Raw genomic sequence first — 21,912 nt, forward strand, 5'->3', positions numbered from 1 at the left:
TGCTCAGCTCAGCCTCCTCACTTGATAATAGATGAGGACCCCAAACCCACAGAGGTCAGAAGCCCTGCCCAAGGCCGCAAAGCTAATTCCCCAGGTAAGCTGGTGCTTTCCCTGGATTAAAATGTAACTGAGTACTTTTCCCCCAGGTCAAATCCACCCAAGGATGGGAGTCAACCAGGCTGGCCTTAACAGATCTCTATTAGGGAATAAATCATCCCTTCCCCCCTGGTTAAGGCTCACCTAATGGGGCTAGGTAGGCATACCTATGGCAACCCTCTCTGCCTACTCCAAAAACTAAATAAAACCTCAATGACACCCAAAAGCCATTGCCAATTAATCTTGTTTTATATTAACCTTATATCTATGATTCTGGCTAATGTTACTACCATCTTAAGATTGACTTTTCTAAATTTAGTAAGACTAGAAAGCAGCTTCAAGAGTTGGAAGCATAGAAAACTCTCTAAACTCACCTTCTTTACAGATGTGTTTACTTGCAAGAAATCTACTTTAAGGGAAAAGCTGTAACTTAGCTAGGTTGGCAACTTACTTGCCATCATTTTCCCATCCATCATCTTAAGTGATTTTTTCCCCTAAAGGCACCAAGCAAGCATCACTTACCCATTTTGTTACTTATAATCTCTCTTGGCTTGGGTCTCACTTGAGTCATGACGGCTCACTTGAAAATCACTAATTAGCAACTGCCAGTGGATTCAGGGCCAGCCCCTCATCCACATAATCTCCTGAAGGAGCTTCTTGGCCTGGCCGTTCCGGGCTCATCTGACCTGGGGGGGGTATGGGGGGGTGGGGTGTTCCAAGAACTCTACCAAACATGCCTGAGTGGTCCCTGGTCTCACCGTCTGGCAGCCTTTGTTGTTCTCCAAGCAGAGGGGCTTCCTCAGGCTTGGCTGACGCGCTAAGCCCAGCAGGGAGGGATGCTTTGCATTCTTTTCCTTGCACGCAGCTAGGCCTGGGGAGGATTCAGAGCAAACCTTGGGCTCAGGTTTCTCATCTGGCTAGTTGTGCTAAACTACACCCAGGACTTGGTCAAGGACACACACAGGGGGCTGTGTAAAGGCACAGGTCTTTGCTGCTTGGGATTTTCCTTCTCTCTATGGAGCCAGCTCTGCTTTAAAGCCACTGTCATGCCCTCATTCCCACACAAGGCAGGTGCCTCCTCTGGCTCTCCAACTCTGAAGAGCTAGTCTTCAAACAGCTGCTGCTTCGTTCCCATTCTAAAAGCCATTCATTGCTTCTCTGCCTTCTCCATCATGCCCCCTGTGCTCAGTACAGTGCCTGGGCAGAGCAGGCACTTGAGAAATGTTTCCTGGCCTGGGGGAGGGAGCTAAAGGGAAGGCTTACAAGCACGACTTTGTGAACGAGCATTTGTGAAATGACATAAGGTCATTTTATCGACTGGAAATTCACGCATGGAAATGTGGAGCAAGGTAGGGGTGGAAGCTTGGCGATCCCCCCCAAAGATCTACCAATGCAGCAGCACAAGCCAATGTCCTTTATTGGCCATTACAAAATACCCTCAGGCCTTGGGTCACTTTCTCTGCCCTGCGGGGAAAGCTGGCATCTGGATGGGCTGGATGGGTTGAGCAGATGGGAACACTGGCTTCTTCCGAATTTCAGACAATGTCTTCACTGAAGGGAGCAGCTGGTTTCTTTTGATGATCTGTAAGGCCAGCTGGGTATTACCTGAGTGGAAAAAAATGTGATGAGAAAAGCTTGCTGCAGTGGAGGGCACAGACATTCAGCTTGGGGTGGGAGTGGGAGGAATGCCCGGGAAAGTTCGGCTGGAGCCTGAAATCCAGCCGAACTTTCCCGGGCATTCCTCCCACTCCTATCCTTGAGGACCTTGGTCAAGCCCATGTCCAAGGGCTCTGTGTTCTCACCACACTCATCTGGGAGTCAGAGGGCCCAGCTTCAGCTCTGCTCCCTGTATTTCTAGACCAGTCTCTTCATCTCCCTGGGATTTTGTGTGCGAAGAAGGGGGCTGGACCAGCACTCTAGTTCTAAATCATCCCTTGACCCTTAGCAGAAAGAAGAGGAAAGTGTCCAGCTATTCCTGCTGCTGCTAAGTGCCCTGGCCAGAGACCCTGACACACAGATCTTAATCTTAGTCTGTGCCCCTTTCAGGGATGAGGCTGTGGATCCAGTTAGTGTCTGAGGCAGAATCTGGTTCCAGAACTTGCTGACCCACACTTCAGCACTCTGGTACTCCAGCTGCCTAGGCTAGGTCTTGTGCTTTTAAAACCTGATGGGTGAATGAGCATCCTATGAGATCACACTGGCAGGTGGAATTTGGGATGCCTGAAATCTCTCCTGTGTCTTCTGGGCCCTCCAATTCTCTTAGGCCATGCAGCACTAGAGCAAGAGGAGCAGGCACATGGGCACTCCCTCCACTCACAGGACCAGGAATGGATTCCATCTGTAGGCCTGGGGTCAAGTCCAGATTGAAAACTGGAGAGAAAGCTAGAGAGCCAAGATGACCTCCTCCATCTAGCACCACCTAGCAGGACACTGTCCAACAGACCTGGCCATCTCATCTCAAAATCCCTATGACCCAACTTCTTTTGCCCAATGTTTATCTACAGAAAGAGGAGGTTAGTTATGTTCTGCAAATGGAAGGTTCCTCGCGCTTGTGCCCAGACTGCACCAGATGGGCTGTGTTCAACGTATAGAAGTTCTCACAGAGTGTGGGAAGACGGATGTTTTTAAGAGGTCAGCCAAATGGACTTGATTTGTGATTTCATGAGCCCAGGGAACCCCTGGGTGATCCTATTTCCTCTGTAAGACTGAGATGGGAAACGGCTTGCCCAAATGAGGCATGATATGTCAGAGGCAGAACGATGCCATACGGCCGTCTCGTTTCCAAAAGTCACAGAGACTGATCTTGAAGAGACAAGTCCTGTTTGGGAAACCCTGGTCCCTCCTGCCTGGTGGGTTTTTGTATAATTGAAATGGGGGAGTGGGGATGAGAGCTCACTCTTATGCTGGGTCTAATGTTTTCAGAGACTTGAAGGACTTAGATGGCCACTTATTTTCTTCTGCAAATTCTAATTCTAATTCCTTACCATTCTGTAGTTCAAGGTAGACAGCCAGCAGGATAGCTTCAGGTGGTATTTCCTTAGGATGGATCATGGAAGCCGCCTTTTCTCAAAAGAAAACAAAAAGAAGTTATCAAAACCATAGAACCAGTGGCCTGAAACAGCAACCCCAGAGCCTTTTACTAGAGTCCGGGTCAGCCTCAGCCCAGACCCAGGATGAGAGTCCCTGGGTAGGCCATTGCTCAGATCCTCTTCCCTAACAACTTCCCTTCCAAATCAATGGTTTAGCTTTTTCTCTTCCCTTCATCCCACAGAGCACTAGGACTTCACTTTTATGTTTTTTAGTGCTTTCTCGTAGTCTTCAACATACCTGCTGCTAGAATCTAGAGGTCAGGGACTCAATTCAATTTCTGAAAATCATTTCTATGTTAAGGGCCTAGTATATGAAAATCCTAGGTGTGGTTCCCTGTGCATCAGCCTCTCACTCCCCATAAAGGCGCTAAGTGCCTAAAGACCTTGTGTGTGTGTGGGTTTTAAAAAATATTTTCATAAATGCATTTCAAGGTAATGGTTTTCCTGCATAACCCTTTGTATTTTATTTTCCACATTTAAAAACATTCTGAGACTGCCAAAGGACACAAAAAAGGTTAAGAAAGGGTATAGCACACTGTACTGGTAAAGCAAGGTCTATGCCTTCATAGCATTTGTTGTTGCATTGTTCAGCTGTTTCAATGCTATCTCTTATCTGGAGTTTTCTTGGCAAAGACACTGGAGTGGTTTTCCATTTCCTCCTCCAGGTCCTTTTATGGATAAAGAAACTGAGGCAAACAGGGCTAAGTGACTTGCCACACATCTAGAAAAAGTCTGAGACTGAATTTGAACTGAGGTCCAGGGGCTAAGAGGAAAAAAACATACATACACAGCATTCTCTTTCACTTCCCTCCTCCTCCTTGGTCCTCCCAGAACAACTCTTCTCCCTCCTTTCCACCCCCCTCCTACAGCCACCCCCGTCCTGGCCTTGTCTCTCTTCTGCTTTTGGAGGTGATGTGACATTCTACTAGTAGCAGGCTTCTACTACTGCAGCTCGGGATAACATGGTGCTGGGGTAACAGGCTGGAATTAACTATGAATCACTCTGGTTTCCTTCTGGGGGAGGAGAGGAAATGCGCATGTTGTCTAGTACAGTGGTATCAAACTCAAAGAGCAATCCATTCCTGAGGGCCCGCACATGATTTAGAAAACCACAAATTCACATTCTCAATGTTACATTGTAGTTTTTCCTCGTGGAACATCTCCTAATTACATTTTAATCTGGTCGAGTACATGGAATGGAATAAATCTCACTGCGTTATTGTCACACCTCATCTACGCTAGAACATGATCAGAATTTCATAAGTATTATCCAGTGACCTCATCTGGCAGATGAAGGTGAGGCCCAAGGTCATGGAGCGCCCCAGCGGCAGATCTAAGAGCAAGACCCACTGTCCTTTCCAGGACATTACCCTAACCTCCCGATAAACACCAAAGAATTAGTCATAGTATGTAAACTCTGGAAATAAGACTAAAACTTGAGGCTGCGCTTTCTGCAGCCGTAGAAGAGGAGAGCTGGTGAGATGCCTGACCAATCATCTCGCTGGGAGATGTTTTATGGCCTCTTCTCTGAGGATGCCCCAGCTGTGGTCATTGGATAAGTCACAACTAATCCTACAATATTCTCTGTCTCTTAAGGCATCCTGAGAAGAGCAAAGAACCATGGAACCACCCCTGGAGGGGATTTCAGACCCCCTCATCTTACATATGAGGAAGCGGGCCCAGGGAATGAAACTTGTCCGAGGTCACGTAGAAAGTAAGCGTCAGAGCTAGGATATGAACCCAGGCTCTCTGACTACACAAGAGTCCCACTGACTACTGGGTTAAGGCTACTTCACCAAATGGAAATATTAAACCACAGCAAATGCCTGAGACTTATTCTAGACACTTTGCTGCTCAAAATACAATATATTCACTTAATAATTTTGTTTCCAAGAAAGTTAAATTGGGGTTAAAATGTTTCTTTAATTATTCCACTATTCATTATTCCATCTTCCCAATTATCCCACCCCGTGCCTGACTCAAGACACCAATACCCCTGCCCCCAAGGCCCTCCAAGGCTCAGCCATCTCTCATTGCCCCATTTTGGCTGCTGTCCTCAAGCCCTCTGACTCTAAGGCCCTGAAGGGGAGGTTGTTTTAAGGATACAATCAATGGGTTGTCAGACTCCGCTCCCCCCATCCCCACCGTCACACACATGTGACATCTGCATGTGTATTCAGGTAGTCAGGCACTAAATATCTCATTATTCTCCAGGTTTTAAACATAGAAGCCAGGAGCAACAAGTACTCTTGATCAGAACACCTCCCATGTACTCAGCACTTTAAGTTGTACACAGTGTTTTCAGATGCAGGTGGGTCTTGGAAACTGAGGGTTGCAGATGGAGCACCAAGCCCAAGTCACAGAAGGTCTCCTTCCCACCCATGTCTCCTGCCCCCAAGGCCATGGTTTCATTTTCACACGACTGTCCCTGTAGAGGGTGACAGTGGAACACTCTTTCTCAGGAGTTTTGGGACCAGAAGGAAGAATTCTTGAGTTAAGTAGGAAACACAACTCCTCTGGCTCCTTTGTGTTTCTCCAGTTATTCTGAGAAAACGGGCTCTTCAACTTGGAAACAGTTCAGATGCTCTGAGTTGGACGTACACCTCAGCTTTGGGGTGAAATGGTGAGAAATGGGGGGAAGCATCACAGGCTTACCTGATGGAGACACTTGCGAGCCTTGTCGTATTCACTGCGCAAACAGTAGGCACTGCCGAGATTAAACAGCATCATCGTTCGGGCAGAAGTGACAGAACTTGGGTAGCACTGAGGTGTTTGCTTGCCAGCTTAAAAAGGAATATTAATGTTATTAAAAACGCAAACCCGTCTCTCTAGAGATTTTTAAAAACCAACGATTAAGTCCAGAGCTTAAGGCATCCAGTGTCTGGGAAGGAGCCAAGGCTCCCCTGGCTCCTAACCCCCAGTGCTCTCATCTACAATCCAGGCTACATTCCCTTTAGTCTTACACATTTACTCAGAGCTCACAGACTTCTTACTTACAAGACTCCATTGCTTCATTTTCCCCTTTGTCAGATCCTACAACAAAGACATGAAAAACCAGTCTGAGGCCAAAAGGGAATCATTTCTGAAAACCCAACTCTTCTATGAAACAAGAATTCTAACATTAAACAGCTTGTTATAACTTTGAGTTTTAATTTTCAGTGAATGATTTCTCTTGTCTAAAAGCATCAGAGCATGGCAGCATAAAACCAATGAGATAAGCTTAAATGGAGGGGAAAAAAATCCAACCCGTGTGTTCCTATTCCATTTACTCAAATATCAACTAACTTTTCAAAGCTAGGAATCAGACCACAGCTTCAGAATACCCTGATTGTACTTAGTAAGCCTGTAAATTAATTAGGCGAGAATTAAATTGTATTTTCTGAAATAGTCACATGACCCTCACTCACCACACAGGGGCCAACAGCCTAGATTAAACTCCAAAGAAGGAAAAATCAATCAGGCTAAAATAACCCATTCTGCTAGACAGCCTTTTAAAAATGGAAAGTTATACCACATGATGCCTGGATTAGCTAATTATTACAAAAGAAACATCAGTGAAAGGCTGGGAGGAAGCTATGTTAAGACTTGCTTTCACAATGGCTGTAGCCTTAAATTTCTATACATTAAGAGTTACAATAAAAAGACAGAAGCAACTTGGACCATGTCTAATCAAATATGTCTTCATTAACCTTGGTCCTGCTCATTTGAAGAGATCCCCAAAGACACATCAGTGACGTTTTCAGGGTTCAAATGTGTAATGGCATCAGAGATTCTGTCAAGAGAGATGAGGGCTTCTGCTGCATATAAGTGGCCCAAAAACCTAAAGTAGGAAACAAAATAAAGAAATCAACCCCAAATGGTCAAATATTCCATCACAAAATCTTTGGGAGACAGGCCTGTATTTAAAGGTTTCCTATTACAATCTTATTGCAATAAATGAGGTGGAATGTAAGAGTTTAAACATAATGAACATAGTCACCCAGCATCACTTAAATGTTAGTAATTCATATTAAAATGACATATGTTGCTGTTTTGAGACTAGGGGAGTATAACTGGAGAACAGTTAGAAAATTCAATCAGTGCATACTTGGAGAGGCCCCTGGTCTGACAGAATTTGGAACTAGAGGAGCGGGGTTCAAATCTGTATGATTGTGGGCAGATCACCTGGGCAGATACGGGATCCTAATCTCTTTGCTGGGAGTAGATGGCCTTGTAGGTCACCTCTAGCTCTAATACAGAATCCTGTAATTCCTGGGGCCGTCAGAGTTTCCTCCTTTGTACAAATAAGTACAATAAATGGACCAAATCATCTCTAAAATTGCTTCCAGCTTTCAATCTTATGATCTTTCTTATACTCTAATTTTTTTTGGAGGGGAAGGTTTTAGATATGTGATTTCATCAGTATAGGAGAATAGCCAATGTTAAATTTACCTCCACCAATTAAGACTACCGACCTGTCTTACAGACAGGTTACACTTAAAAACTTAAGAGAGTTGCTTGAGTCACAAAAAGGTTAAACTCTTCCCAGAGTTATACAATAATATTGGCAGGGCTTGACCCTGGTCTTCCTCACTCCCAAGGCCAGGCCAGAATAACACAGGATGCTCAGCTGAGAGGCAAAGATTTGCTAATGAAATTCTAAGGGCATCCCAGCCAGTCCCCCACTGTCTACTGGGGATGCATTTGTAGCATACTCCAGGGCTACAAAGGGACTTCACTACCTTGCTATACAGTCTGTATGAGTACCGTATCATCTTTTAGGCTAGCCCAGACCTTGCTCGAGGACACGCTGCTGCTCAGCAGCAGGGCTGGTCTTCTGATGACCCAGCCAGTGCTCAACTGTGACTCTAAGTGATGTCAACAGTAGTCGAGATGCTCTGTCTTGGCCCTTCCCTTTACTCCATAGTGGAGGCGGGGACAAGGAAGACACAGCTGTGGAGCCCTGCACACAATGTCAGACTTTGCTGATGAACTCACTGATTTGGCTGAATTATTTTTCTTTAAAGTCCTGTTATAAGAAATGGTTCTTTGAGAGGAGGAGAGGAAGTGTAAGCAATGTAAAAACCAAAAATATCAATAAAAATCTGTCTTGGATCAGCACAGAGATCTTATTTCTTCTTCCAGAGGTTTTTTGTTGCATCCCCCCTCACGTCCCCCCCCTCCCCGGGCCTTCCTTCTCTTGCCAGTGTCAACAGCCTGGTTCTAGCCATCTGTCTTCATTTCACACCTGTACTGCAATGCCAGCCTCCCTCCCCTTAGTCTCTCAAACATCCCTTTCAGCCTGCATGTGTCCACCTAATTAATCTTCCCCAAACACAGCCTGTTGGTGACACCCCCTTGCTCAAATACGAGTGTGAGCTACCAATTTTATAAAGGAAGAGTCCAAACTCCTAAATGGACTAGCTTTGACAACACTCAACAGTTGGTTCTGATCCAAACCAGCGCCATGGTGTGTTAGAAAGAAGTCAGAGGAGCAAGTCTGTACCTCAGCTCTGCTCCTGATGCTCTCTGGGCTGGTCCTCAGTTTCCAGCTCTGTATCATCATCCATGATGGCCCCCCAGCTGAGGTCAGTTCAATCCCACAGACAGTTAACGCTCTGATTTATTAAGCTATTTCCAGCAGAATCCCTCCACTCCAGACAAGCCAGAATTCTCCCTAGTTCAGGCACAGGCCAAATGCACTGCCACTCTCTCTGGCTACCTTCCTGTTCCATGTGCTCAGAACCTGACATTCCTTCTCAGGGCTCAGCCTTGTAATGACTGCTGACCTTTATGTTGCACCTGCAGGGTCACTGCATCCCTCACGTACATGAATCGGCAAGTGTGAAGCCCCTAACCAGGGGCTGAAGCCAGGCACTGCACTAGATCCTCAGAATGTACAGTTATCCCTTCCACACTGCAACTTTCCACATCACAGTTTTGATACACTGCAGGCTGACATAAGAAATTAAATGGGAATTTTGGGGGAGTTCTGTAAAAGCTGCAGATAACACATGCAGACGACAGAGAAAAAGTATAGAAACTCAAATGCATAAAATATATGTATAATATTGTATAATGTCTTCTCTGGTACAAAGAGAGGGCCACAAAATTTTATGCAGATTTTCTAGAACCCAGGGGTGCTGTGCCCCTAACCCCCACAATATGGAAGGCATAGCTGTAAAGACAAAAAAAAAGACAGCCACAGCCCTCAAGGAGGTCAGATTCTGTTTAAGGAGACAACATAGAAGAATACAGAAAGTAACTGGGGAGAATCAGGAAAGGTTTTAGGTAGAGGAGGGTACTTGAACTGAGTTTTGAAGCTGACTCAGGAGTCTATGAGGTTCAAGGAAGGAAAGAAACCCTTCCAGGGCTGGGGGGACAGGCTTGGTCAAGGTATCAGCTCATTTCATCCTCATCATATTAACTGTTTGAGAGAGACAGAATAGACTAGACATCATCATCTGCATTTTACAGATGAGCAAACAGAAGCCAAGCAAGGTGCGGTGACATTCATGGTCCCAGAGCCAAGTAAGTGGCAGCTGAGACTAGAACCCAGGTATCCAAATTCAGGCCTCTGAACAAATGGATAACTTTATGAAAAATGAAAAAAGCCCTTATTAAAAGTGTATGGTGTAACCAGGCACTGTGCTGGGGAGAGCAATGTGCCTGCCCTCAAGGAGGTTATACTTTGGTGGGAAAAGGCCCATAAAGAAAAGTGGTAGAAAAGGAAGGAGTTTTGACCTCAGGTCTCCTAGGAATGGCGACTTGAGCCACAGGGCAATCCAATGACATGCCCTCTTTTGATGACGGTTCCAAGAGCCATGGGGCGGGGCTGAGGTCAGGGAACAGGAATACATGGGACAGCCAGCAGATGAGGACCAGCTGGGGGTTGAAAGTGAAGCACTGTCTAGCGCTAGCTACGTGTAGCAGGAGAAGCATTCTATGGCACTCAGTCACCAATCAGGAGGGTGAGGGCCTAGTGCAGGAATCCCAAAGATTCCAAAGAGGTCCCAAGGACCAGGAACCCACACCTCTTCACTGCCCCCACAGCCCAACCACGCTGCCTTCTCCTGACCTCTCCAGCTCCATCTTGGCTCTACCTCTGATTGCTTAAGAGCAACATCTAGAAGGAACAACCACCATGATGAGCCATCCCGCTGTGTACAACATGGACTGGTCCATAAGTACTTCTATGCTGACAGATACACACATATTCATAAGAACAACAGATTTTAAATGGCCAACACCATTCATTAAATCTGTAACTATATGGCCTTGATAGTTCATGGACGAAGGATGGAAGAACCAGCCACATCCCTCACCAAGACAGCTTGGGTGACAACAGCGAGAGGCAGGGCCAGGGCTCCATCTCCTTAGTTTCAGGACAGGGATGGCCACTACACAGGAGAGGGGTCATACTAATAAGAGAAAAATCATCTTAAGTTAAATTTTGTTGCCTGGAGAAACAATATGAAGGAGAAAACAACTTTTATCAGGTGTAATGAAGTCAAACTTACTTAAGAGAGCCTGACAACTTAGGCTGTTGCAGCAGTTTGTCTGCATGGTTCAGAGCCATGAGGTTGTCACCCAAGGCCAGAGCAACATAAGCACTGCAGGCAAGGATGGAGCACCTGGAACAAGAAAATGAGAAAAATCCTAGTTAGAGTTGTGAAATGTGAAAAATTGGCAAAACACACCTCTGATCACTTATTCTGGAGAATAAAACAAACACAAGAAACTACAAAGTTATTGGGAGAACACCCACGGCAACAAGTGACTTCTAAAGCACATTCTGGCTACATGTGTTTACAAATCACCAGAAGCATTTCTTCAAATTGTTTTTCACAAATTACAAATGCTTACTTGGTTTCAATCCAACGTAACACAAAAGAGCTGCCTAATTCAAATGTTTAGAACAGCTTTATATCTCACGGCCTGCTAAGGAATGAGGAAGGTGCTTCCACTGATACCACCATTGTATTATCCTGGAAGGAGAGCTCATTCCCTTCTGTGCAGATGTATGGTCTTGCCAAGAACTGAGCCCAGGGCGCAGCATGCTGAAAACCAATCCCTGTCTAAACTCATCTAAGCAGTATCATGCTGTGGAGGGGGGAGAAGATGACAAGGCTGTATAGACACAGGAGAGGGGCTGTTGCATTCAAGGATTAGCAAGGATGTCCATTTGACTGGGACACCAAGTACAGGAAAGGGAGTAGAGTGTCATAACCTTAGGAAGGGAAGTTGCAGTCTGATAGAGAAGGATTCTGAATGCTAGACAGGGGACTTCCTAATCTACCCCAGAGGCAACAGGAAGCACTGGGCTTGCTGAGCAGGCAAATAACACGGTCAGATAGGCTTCAGGAATATCATTCTGGCAGATGTGTGGGGGATGTATTAGAGGAGGGAGAAATGACGCAAGGAGACTGGTTAAGCTATTGGAATAATCCAGGGGGGAGATCCTGAAATAGGGTGGTAGCCATGGACAGGGTGAATGGACAGAGGGATGGCTATAAGCTGTGTGGAAGGAGAATCAATAAGATTTGGCAATTAATTGGAAATGAGTAAGAGAGTGAAAAGTTGAGGATGACTGAAGATGTGAAGCTAGGTGAAAGGGAGATGTGTGGTACACTGAACAGTTTTGAATGCTTTCCTACCACAAAGAGGGCTACTGGAAATATTTTTCTATATTAGGCCTTTGGCCTCCTTGGGATATCTACCTAATAGTGGGATGTCTGGGTCAAAAAAGCATTAAGAGTTTTGTAATTTGGGGGCGAAATTGTGCCCTGCTCCTAACTCTGCCAAGTTCATTTTCTATCATGACCCGACAGCTTTCTTGTCCTGGAAAATCATCCCAGGCCAGCAGGCCCTTCCTCTGAGCGGCCAGTTCCTCCTGAACCTTTGCCCTTTTAGCTTCCCTTGATGTGTCTTCTATTAAAATGTAAACTTTGTGGGGTCAAGGGCTATCTTTCTTTTGGTCTATGTATGTACTCTACCCCAGTGCTTAGCATAGTGGCTGGTACGCACTGCTCAAAAAATGCTTGTTGTTGCTGATATCCAGAAGAGCTGGACCAATTCTTACCTCCACCAAGACTGTAGCAATGTGCCTATCTTCCCACAGCCCCTCCCACACTGAGTATTCTCATTTTAAGTCATCTTTGACAATTTTCATGTCAGGTAAAACCTCAAAGTTAATTTAATTTGCCTTTCTCTTATTATTAGTGATTTAGACCAAGCTTTCAAACGGTCATTTGTGTTTTGCAATTCTCCTCTTGAAAAGTGTTCATATTCCTTGACTGGTGTTATACACCTGTCAATTCCCTACATAACTTGGATATTAGATGTTCTTCAGTAATATTTGACACAACTGGTTTTTTTTTACATAATGTTCTTATTACTCCAACTTCAGTGACTTTATTTGTGCAAAAGCTTTTGAATTTTATGTAACCAACATTGTCTTTTTTGATATTATATGCTGTCTCCTACTCTTTATTTGGTTAAGAATTCTCCCTATAGTCATAGTGGCACAATGTGTCTTGTCCTAGTCTCTAATTTTTTAACGTTACCTTCTATATTCATTTTGAACTGGTATTACATGATAAAATGTTAGCACAAACCCATTTTTTTTCCCAAACTGTTTTCCCATGAGTTTTACCTGGAAAGTACTGTGATTCTGTATCAATTTCTTGTGAGAATTTTAAATTTTTGCATGAATATTTATGAATTGGTCTACAATGATCCTGGGTTAGAATATGAAGCCCACGTTTGTGTCATAAAATAAGACTGGAATAATGCTGTCTTTTTGGAAAACAATTTTTTTTGTTGTGTAGGTCCTAATTACTCTTTAAATGTCTGCTAGGATTCACCTGTAAATTCATCTGGCCCAGAGTTATTTTTTACTCTTTTGCATTTTCCTAATGGTTTCACTGACTTCTTTTTCTGACATTAGGTTAAGAAATGTTTTGTTAATGTTAGTAGTTTATATTTTTGTAGATACTTATCTACTTCCTTTGAATTCTCAGTTTTTTGACACATGGTTTTATACAGTAGTCTCTAATAATTCATTTCTGGTCTGTTTATTGTGAATTTATTTTGTTCATTTTTTATCTTCATGATTTGGTTTTCCTTTTTCTCCTGATCAGGTTAGATAACAGCTGATGGATTAACCTTTTTTTTTTTTTTACCGACAAGCTTATCTATTTCTCCTCTAAATTTATGGATTTCTTCTGTTCTTATTTAGGGTTGTTAATTTGTAGGTTTCCTACCCTCTGCATGCTTATTAGTTCACTGATTCTCTTGGTTAATATAATTTTTTAGACACAAATTTTCCTCTGAGGGCTGCATTAAATTAACTGCATCCCATAAGCTTTAGAGTGTGCTTTCTCATTATTATGTAATTATTTATTGTCTCTGATTTATTCTTCCACCTACTCATTCAGAATGCCATTACTCAGACTCTGTTTCTTTTGCTTTTATTTCCCTATGTTACTGTGCTGTGGTCTATAAAGGATATGTTTCTTATTTCTGCCACTTTATATTTATGATTCCTTTATGTCTGAACACCTAAAACTATCATGGGATGCAAGAAACACATCCTTCTTAATATTGTCATCTATAAGTCACCAAAGGTCAGTAAAATTTAATGTTTCCAAAAATTTGTCTAGCTCTATACTTTGCTTCTTGTTTATCTTTTTAATGGTTTTTAATTGATTTCTGAAAAAAGAATATTACTTTTTATTATCATGGTATTACTATCAATATCTTTATGTAATTCATCTAGAGTATGTATTTTAAAGAAAAAAAAACCTTAGAATAATTTTTTTTCTGTGCCTGCGGTATGGCACATCATTAAGACATAATATAGTTTTCTCTGTTTGTCTCTACTAGCATTACTGATTTTTTGTTGCCTCATCTGGAATCAGGACAAAAACAGATTTTGTCAAACTGCCTCCATTTTCACTCCCCAGTTCATTTCTGTAGATTTCATTTCTGTAGTAACTTTCTTGGGTTTTAGTTGTTTTTTTTTTTTTAACCAATTATTCCTCCATTTTCTTTCTTTTTGTTGGGAAATTCAATGCATTTATATTTAATGTTATAATTGTTAAGTTTGTATTTTCTTTCATGAAATATACACAATCCACATAGCTAATATCTTTTTTCCCCTCATCTTAGTAGTCTCTGCCATGTGCTTTGCTTATACTCATCTGATTCTTCTGGTCAACATGTTGGTTCTTTAGAAGGAATATCCCAAATTCTTCCCTTTTGCTGAACATCAAGTTATTTTCTTTGTTACTTAGGTTCAGTTTCACAGGCTATATTATTTTTGAGTGCTAGCTTTTATTCTTTTCTTTTCAGAATATAATTTTCCAATTTTTCCTTTGATTTCTTATAAAGAGAGTAATCCTGTGTTATTCCTATTGTCCTTGTAAAAGGTATTTTCCTGGACATCCACAAAATGTTTTGTTTTATCATATTATTATGAAGTTTCACTACAATATTACTTGACAAGTTCAACTTGAGTGTTTTTCTGGTATTTTGTAGATTTTTTTCTTTTTTGCCATCTGTTTTTATACATTCTTGGCAACTTCCCTGTAAGAATTTCTTGAAGCATGGTACTCAAGTTTTATTTTTCCTTACTTTCTAATAGACCTATAATCCACATTCTTTTTTTTTAGAGTTCTCCTGTATTCTTTCAATCTAACCTAATTTTCTTCAGCTAATTTTCCTTTCACTTCTTCATTCCCATTCTGTTGTTCTCCTTTTCTGGAAATCTATACCGTTTTGAAGTATGTCCCTGTTTTTGTTCTAAATTCTTTACTCTCTTTAAACTTTATTTCTTCAATAAGAGTTCTAACTTCTGCACTTACATCTTAGATGGAGCAGCTAGGTGGCTTAGTGGATTCAAGAAGATTCATCTTCATGAGTTCAAATCTGGCCTCAGATACTATTTGGCTCTGTGACCCTGGGCAAGTCACTTAACTGTTTGCCTCAGTCTGATCATCTGTAAAGTGAACTGGGGAAGAAAATGGCAAACCCCTCCAGCATCTTTGTAAAGAAAACCCCCAAATGGGGCCACGAGTCGAATACAGCTGAAATGACTAAACAACAATATCTTGGATGTTTTCACTCACTTCTTTGATTGTGCTTCTGAGCTACTCTGGAGGCCTGCCTAAATCTGCTGTAATACTTTTACCTTTTTCAGGAGATGCTGTCTCACTTTTCTTTACTGTGAAGTACTTGTTCAATGAAACAGCTTTTTTTTTTTTGTATTGCTCATTTGTCCTTTGGTCAACTTTTGTGTCTTTATCCATCACTCTGTTGAATTTTCTAGTGTCCCTGTTCTAGAATGCTTCTTCTACTAATCCTTTCTTTGCCCACTTTACCACCACCCCCTCCCTGCCCCCACTCCCAAGCCCCACACCAATGCGGTCAGATGAGTTCTGTGGTCCTTAATGTGGGAGGGTGAGCCGCTGGAATGCTGCTGCACGGACAATGAGAGACCTGTTTTCTTCCTTTCCCATTCTCACTCTTCTGGGTTCTATGCTTTTCTCTGTAACTGACTCTCTTCAGTACAAAGGCTGAGCTGGGAGACCCTTTAGGAAGTGGCAGTGGAGGGTGAGATGGGAGAAAAATTGTTGAGGAGAAACTTTAAGAAGCCTTTGCATCTGGCTCTCTTTTCCATCTTTCTCCTTCTACAAGCCACTTAGTTCCACTTCTAATTGTGAAATGCTTGAAGCCATCCCTGAACTTCTGGACTCCTCTCCACTCCACAATCTTCTTCCTTGGACTTCAAGGTCATTCCTTCCTTCTGAGCCTTGACATTGGATCCCATCCAGTGTGACTAACTCCAAAAGTCAGCGCCTCAGACTGCACATAGGGCCACCAATGCTACCGAATGGTTGCAAGCCATGGGAAAGGGGAGTGATGCCAGGGGAGGAGCAGGAGCAATGAGCTGTGAGGTGTTCAGCAGTTATTTTTTTTCTAGAATTATCTTGTTCTGGATTCTTTAAATATTTGTCTTCTTGTCATTTCAGTGTTTGCTCCATTTGGCAGCATTTTTCTTGTTTATTTAGGGTAGTAAAGAAGGAGCTGTTCCCTTGGTTACCTCTCATTTTGCCATCTTTTCAGGATTCCCTATAGCATGTCTAATCGTTTTAGTGAAAAGATACTAATATCTTGAGTGAAAGGATCATCAATTAGATTTGGAAAAAGTAGAAATGACTAATTCAGACTTCTGGATTCAGAAGAATCTAGAAATTGAGAACAATAATGTAATACTTCTAGCAAACACCATCTCAACCATATACTGTGATGAATTCATTAGTGTGTAAACACTATAATTTCCCCAGCATAGAAGTGAGTTGAATTTTGGTCCCTTACAGGCCAGGAATTGAAGGAAATTTGCGGCACAGACAGTATGAAAGATACTGCTTTGCGTGTCAGGCCCAGTTTCCTGTCCCTGACAGGCAAAGACTCATTGCCAAAGCTCCAGTGTGAGAGAAGAAATCCCATCTACTGCTGAGCTTGCGTCTCTAGAGAGCCAGTGACACTGTTTCCGCAAAGCTGCTCCCAGTGAAACTCATACAGAGAACCTGGCCAACAAGGCAGAGCTCCCCTGGGATGATCCCAGCCGCCACTTCTCCTGGGTAAGCATCAACAGCTGTCTTAAGAGTATTGTGGCAGAATGTGAGCTCTCTCACGAGGGCAGGGAACAAGCCGAATTTATCTTTGTATCCCCAAAGCACCTAGCACAATGCTCTGTACACAGCAGGCACTTAATAATGCAGATTATCGGTTGATCACTGCACTTGGTGAGAGTTTCCCATTTCATAAAAACAGTTCTTCTGAGGCTTCACCCTCAAAGCCCAAATCTTTCCAGGATACTTCAGGAAGCTACAGGACTTCCTGCTGAGGAAGCAGATTTTTTAAAGTAAACTCTGTAGGGAGGAAATCTGCATGCTGCTGGACCAGTCTCATGTCAAGAACGCTGTGGGACGCCTGTCCTGGACTCTTCTGCCAGCTGGTGGGCTACTCTAGCTTTAAACTTCTGGCAACTGTCAAGCCCACTTTGAGTCTACAAGTCAGTCATGTAATTTATGGCAGGGCCTGAGATTCCTTTCCTCCTCTTTCCCAGGAAGCCTATACATTCATTATGAACAAGAAGGCAAAGAACCTCTGTTTTCTTCAGTTTTCTACCCTGTTCCTGCCATGCCAAGATGTCACATCAATTGCAACACAGATTAAAATTTCAACAGAAAAAAGTCAGTTAAGTTGGTTTTCTTTCCAATTTGAAATGTTAACATAATAACATATGGTCAAGATTCTGGTAAAAATTCAAATTCACACCTACACAGTGATCCCCTGCATGCATTCTCCAACCAACACGTGTTCTTCCTCTCTCCCCATTCATTACAGCTGCCTCTTCCTTTGTCCCTACTTCACTGCCATCTTACTTAAGAGAAATGAACAGCCCACTTACAGCCTCTCACCCAAGTTTGTGTCAATCTGGTAATTATCTTTTTCACTACAAACACATGAGGCCTGATTTCCTAAGACTACTGTATAGAAAATACTAATTTTGATGGCTGCTGCTCAAAATACTGTTCCTCCTGCCCACCCCCACTACCAAACTCCATCTTCGAGTCACTGTCCAATCTGCTTTACCAAACACTCAAGAGATTTGACAGTTCATTAGACTGGAAGAATTGTACCACAAGGGAAAAGACAAGCTACCTCCCCCCAAACCCCCCCCAATGAGGATTTGACCAAACTCCACAGGCTGCCTTCACAGGCTATAAGCCCTAGCCCTACGGAGCTCTGTGTTCTTGCAACCTGGACTAGAGAAAAGTGGAAAAACCTTCTTTCAAACTGCAAATCACATCAAACAACCTGTTGGATAGGACTGGGAAAGTAAGGTTTGTCACCCCACATACTGTGTAGTTAACTGAACCAGGCATTTAGATTAGCTTAATCTAGGTTAAAAGAGGCTAGAATGGGGTAAAACCAGCTATTTACCATTTATTAATTGAGAGGAGAACCAAAAATACCTCTCTCCAAGAGGCAAATTGGTGCCCCATCTGTCAGCAGAGCACAATGTCCAGCACTCAGGACTCACAGCTCCATTCCAGCTGACTTCCCCTTTCCCCTGGACAAAAGCTCGAATTCCTACAGGCTTTAAGGTTTGCCAACCACCTTACACATAGGACCCTCTTTGAGCCTCACAACCACTCTGTGAAATGACTGTTCTGTTTAGTATTATCACTCCCCTGTTAGTTTCCATTTCCCTAGAGGGCAGTTCAGTGATTTGTCCAGGATTGCACAACTAGTAAATGTCTGAGGCAGGATTAGAACCCAGGTGTTCCTAACTCCCAATTCAACATCTCAGCTTATACGACTACAAGGGTTGACAGGTATTTCCCCCCTCTCAGAAACATGTCAGATTACATCAAGTCCAGCTATCCACTACAGACTAAGCATTCTGTCTACAACACGGCAAACTAACATTTTGGCAGCGGATAAAATAATGCAGTCAGAGACGATATACAGGGGTCAAAGTGGTTCTCAAATTCATCATGCTGCTTTCCATTAAACATTTATTTCTCAGGAAATTTTAAACTAAATTCCCCTCCTCCAATTATATGAAGTGAGTTAGGGTCATCTTCTGCCTTATCTCTCAAGGTCTCTAATCTCCAGGAGAAACAAGACAGACGAGACCACGGAGGTCACTGTGGGGGTCCCTGCTCCCAAGGAGTTTACAATCTGTAAAACATTTGTCTCGTCTGTGCATGTCTGTATCCAGAGGCAGCATGTATTTTTCTTTATACACCACGACTCGCTAGTCAACTGGACCAGTAAAGGTTCATCTCAGTGGGAGCCAGATCTAAAGACTTTTGTATCTCTGTGTACAGAGACAGGGGTAGTCAGTCTGATTGAAAAGTTACAGTTCTGCTGTTGAATATGCAGACATCTTCTTGACCAAACTATCCATCGGACTAAAGTGGCATGGACTTTAAAGCAGCAACAGCAAATCAGAAGTCACAAAATATCAATTTTCTTCAATACATTTAAAAATAATTTTCAAACATATTTAGAGCATAACTCAATTATCTTTAAATCATCATTTTTAAAAATTAATGATGGGCCACAAGAGCATTTGTTAAATTCAATGGGGAAGAATTTGCTCCAGGTACATCAGTGGCCTAAAAGAACTAATGAACTGCCCCACATGTCTAACTGGAGATGCCTAGGGAGCAGACAACTCAACAGGCTTGGGTTCACCAGAGAATGTTTCCTTTTATCTTTTTTTCTGCCTATATTTTTGTAGCAAATGACAAATGAATAAAACATTTTCTTTTCTTGTGATGTTTCCGGCTTTAATTTAGGGTTAACCCTATCAGGTATTTTAATTCCCACCCTGTGTCTTACCCCCACTTCTCTCCACCTCCAGCAGCAACCTTCATGACAGTTTTGGGAAATCAGAGTTCCACTAAAGTTTCAACTTCAGAGCAAACAAAAAGATTAGTGTATCAAATACAACACATAGGAGACTCTCATAGAGTCATGTTCACTACTGGCTAAAAGGAACTGAACACTGGAAAACAAACACTGGAGACTCTAACTGAACTTGGTTTCTTCAACACCACCGGCTTTCAAGTATTCTTGTATCAGTACTCAAATACCTGTTGGTTTGATTTCAGATTCACCATGGTATTTCCATTATCACACAGGAAAACTCATAGGACTAAATAAGGAAGAACCTCATTTAAATACTTTTGAAATGAAATCACCTAAGCTCAATGCAAACTGTAACAAAATTAAGCATCTACCCAAAGTCATTCACTGTATCACTAAGCTACTTGCTCTAATAAGCTACTGGAGATACGATTGAAAAATGCTGGCATTGAGCTGAGTCCTAAGTTAGTGGGAGTACATACAGTTTTAAACACGCAACTTACATAAGTCTTTGCCATGTAAATCTCAGCTCTAAGGGTTGGAAGTGAGGAGCAGCAGGGTTTTCTGATGGGACACAACATAATTTTTCTCCCATTGGCCTTCTCTTCACATGCCATAACTGACAGGCAAAGGAAACGGCCAGTTTCTTACCAATTACCGGTAGCTAAGGTCTAGTTCTAATTATATTTTCCCTTATGAAATTAAAAAGACTTTGGCTTTAAAGCCTTAGCTATATTTTAAGAATATTCAAAATTCTTAACATTTCATATTCATCTGCTTGTAGCACTCATTTAAATCAAGGCTCAAACATTTTTTCCCCCGGTGTTCAGAATAAAATGCCCGATCTCTCAACTTCTGGTGTTAAAGAACTACTTGTACAGTTCTGATTTGGGGGTGGAGTTGGGAGTCATTCTCTTGGCCCCTCATTTTTGCCAAGTAAGAGCAGGCCCACAATTCAACTACATACTTTATCTGAGACAGTCTCCTAATTTTTAGTTGTATCTTTTTTATTAGTCAAGAGAGAACTTTTCAGAATGGTTCCCTATTTTAAGATAAAATATAATAGCATAATGAAGGTTTTACGTGTTTTGCCCATCTTCTGAAAACACACCTCCAATTAGATTAGTATGAGTGTGTATACTGAATATATACATATAATGCCTGCACATATACATGCACACATGTTGATACATATTTAGTCCTATGTTTATTTTATGTACAAATGCACAAAAAGAACACACTCAAGAGGATGTAATAAGAAATGGCCATTAGAACAGTCATGATAAGTTACTGCATATTAGTTATGCTAGAAATAGGAAATGGACTATGTGATGGTTGCTTTGGGCATTACAGAGTTCAAGGGGTCAAACATAAAACAGCCTAGAGAAACTCAGCCACACACTCATTACATGCATCTCCCTTTCCACAGAATTCAAAGGCAGAGGCTGAGAGAAAGTATTAAGTCAAAATGAAGCCCATACCAATGCTCCCCTTGACAGAAATCTTCATAGAAACATCCTACTAATTGCTCTCATCAGCCTAAGCCCAGACATTCCCCAGCCCTCTCTTCCCAGCATCTAAAGGCCCCCATCCAACATTTTCTAGCTCTGAAAGTGATGACACAAACCCTCTGCAGCCCCTTCCCCAGCCCATTTGTCTCCACAACACTGTCACGGCCCCTTTGAGAAATCTACCCCAAGGCCCACTCCCATCTTGTTCCACTTCCTTTGTCCCATCTGCTCCACACAACAAAGCTTACTATATACTAGCTAACTAATTTTTAACAATTCATTGCAGTGATCCTGGAATTCCCTCATGTGAACTGTGGTACTGTACTATTCCAAAAGGTGCTTCTTTCCATAACAAAAGGAAGCAATTCTCTCATCCCAGAAATCTTCATTCCTATTCTCAGGACTAATCAAGAAGGAACAAGCATTCAAGAGGAGGCACAGTCCTTCCTACAGCACTTCTCCTAAAAGCTATGCTCAGGAGATAAATAATCACACTAATTTTCAAGTTCATGTTCAGGTTCATAATGGAAAAAAAATAACATCTGGAATGACTAAAGCAAACCAAAAACCCTGACTTTCTCATTCCCTCAAATCAATTTATTCATAAATCCATTTCCTAAAAATTACATTTTTATTACAAAATTCCTGAAAGCAAGTGACTTCACCAACAACATTTCAAACCACCAGTAAACAGTAGGCAAGCAAAGCAGATCTTTCTTGGGTGAATTAAAGCCAACACCATGACATTTCCCCCAAACGTTTTTCCTGATGCTCCTTCAGAATTT

General features: G+C 42.4%; 1 protein-coding gene across 5 annotated transcripts in view; it reads right to left on the reverse strand.

The window, feature by feature from the left end:
- Positions 1-1,494: 1,494 nt before the first annotated feature.
- Positions 1,495-21,912, reverse strand: part of CNOT10 (CCR4-NOT transcription complex subunit 10) — a 64,867-nt gene continuing 44,449 nt past the window's right edge. For 2 of the 5 annotated variants that reach the window (XM_036760335.1, XM_036760336.1), the window contains exons 15-20: positions 10,685-10,798; positions 6,875-7,005; positions 6,183-6,218; positions 5,841-5,968; positions 3,081-3,156; positions 1,495-1,701 (exon numbers count right to left, since the gene is read on the reverse strand). In XM_036760335.1, the coding sequence (XP_036616230.1) occupies positions 1,547-1,701; positions 3,081-3,156; positions 5,841-5,968; positions 6,183-6,218; positions 6,875-7,005; positions 10,685-10,798 (640 nt within the window). In that variant the 3' untranslated portion in view covers positions 1,495-1,546. The remainder of the gene's footprint in view (positions 1,702-3,080; positions 3,157-5,840; positions 5,969-6,182; positions 6,219-6,874; positions 7,006-10,684; positions 10,799-21,912) is intronic. The other 3 variants (XM_036760340.1, XM_036760337.1, XM_036760338.1) reach the window with 2 other exon arrangements.

Source organism: Trichosurus vulpecula, chromosome 5 (genome assembly GCF_011100635.1).
Source record: "Trichosurus vulpecula isolate mTriVul1 chromosome 5, mTriVul1.pri, whole genome shotgun sequence".
Taxonomy (NCBI): Eukaryota; Metazoa; Chordata; class Mammalia; order Diprotodontia; family Phalangeridae; genus Trichosurus; species Trichosurus vulpecula.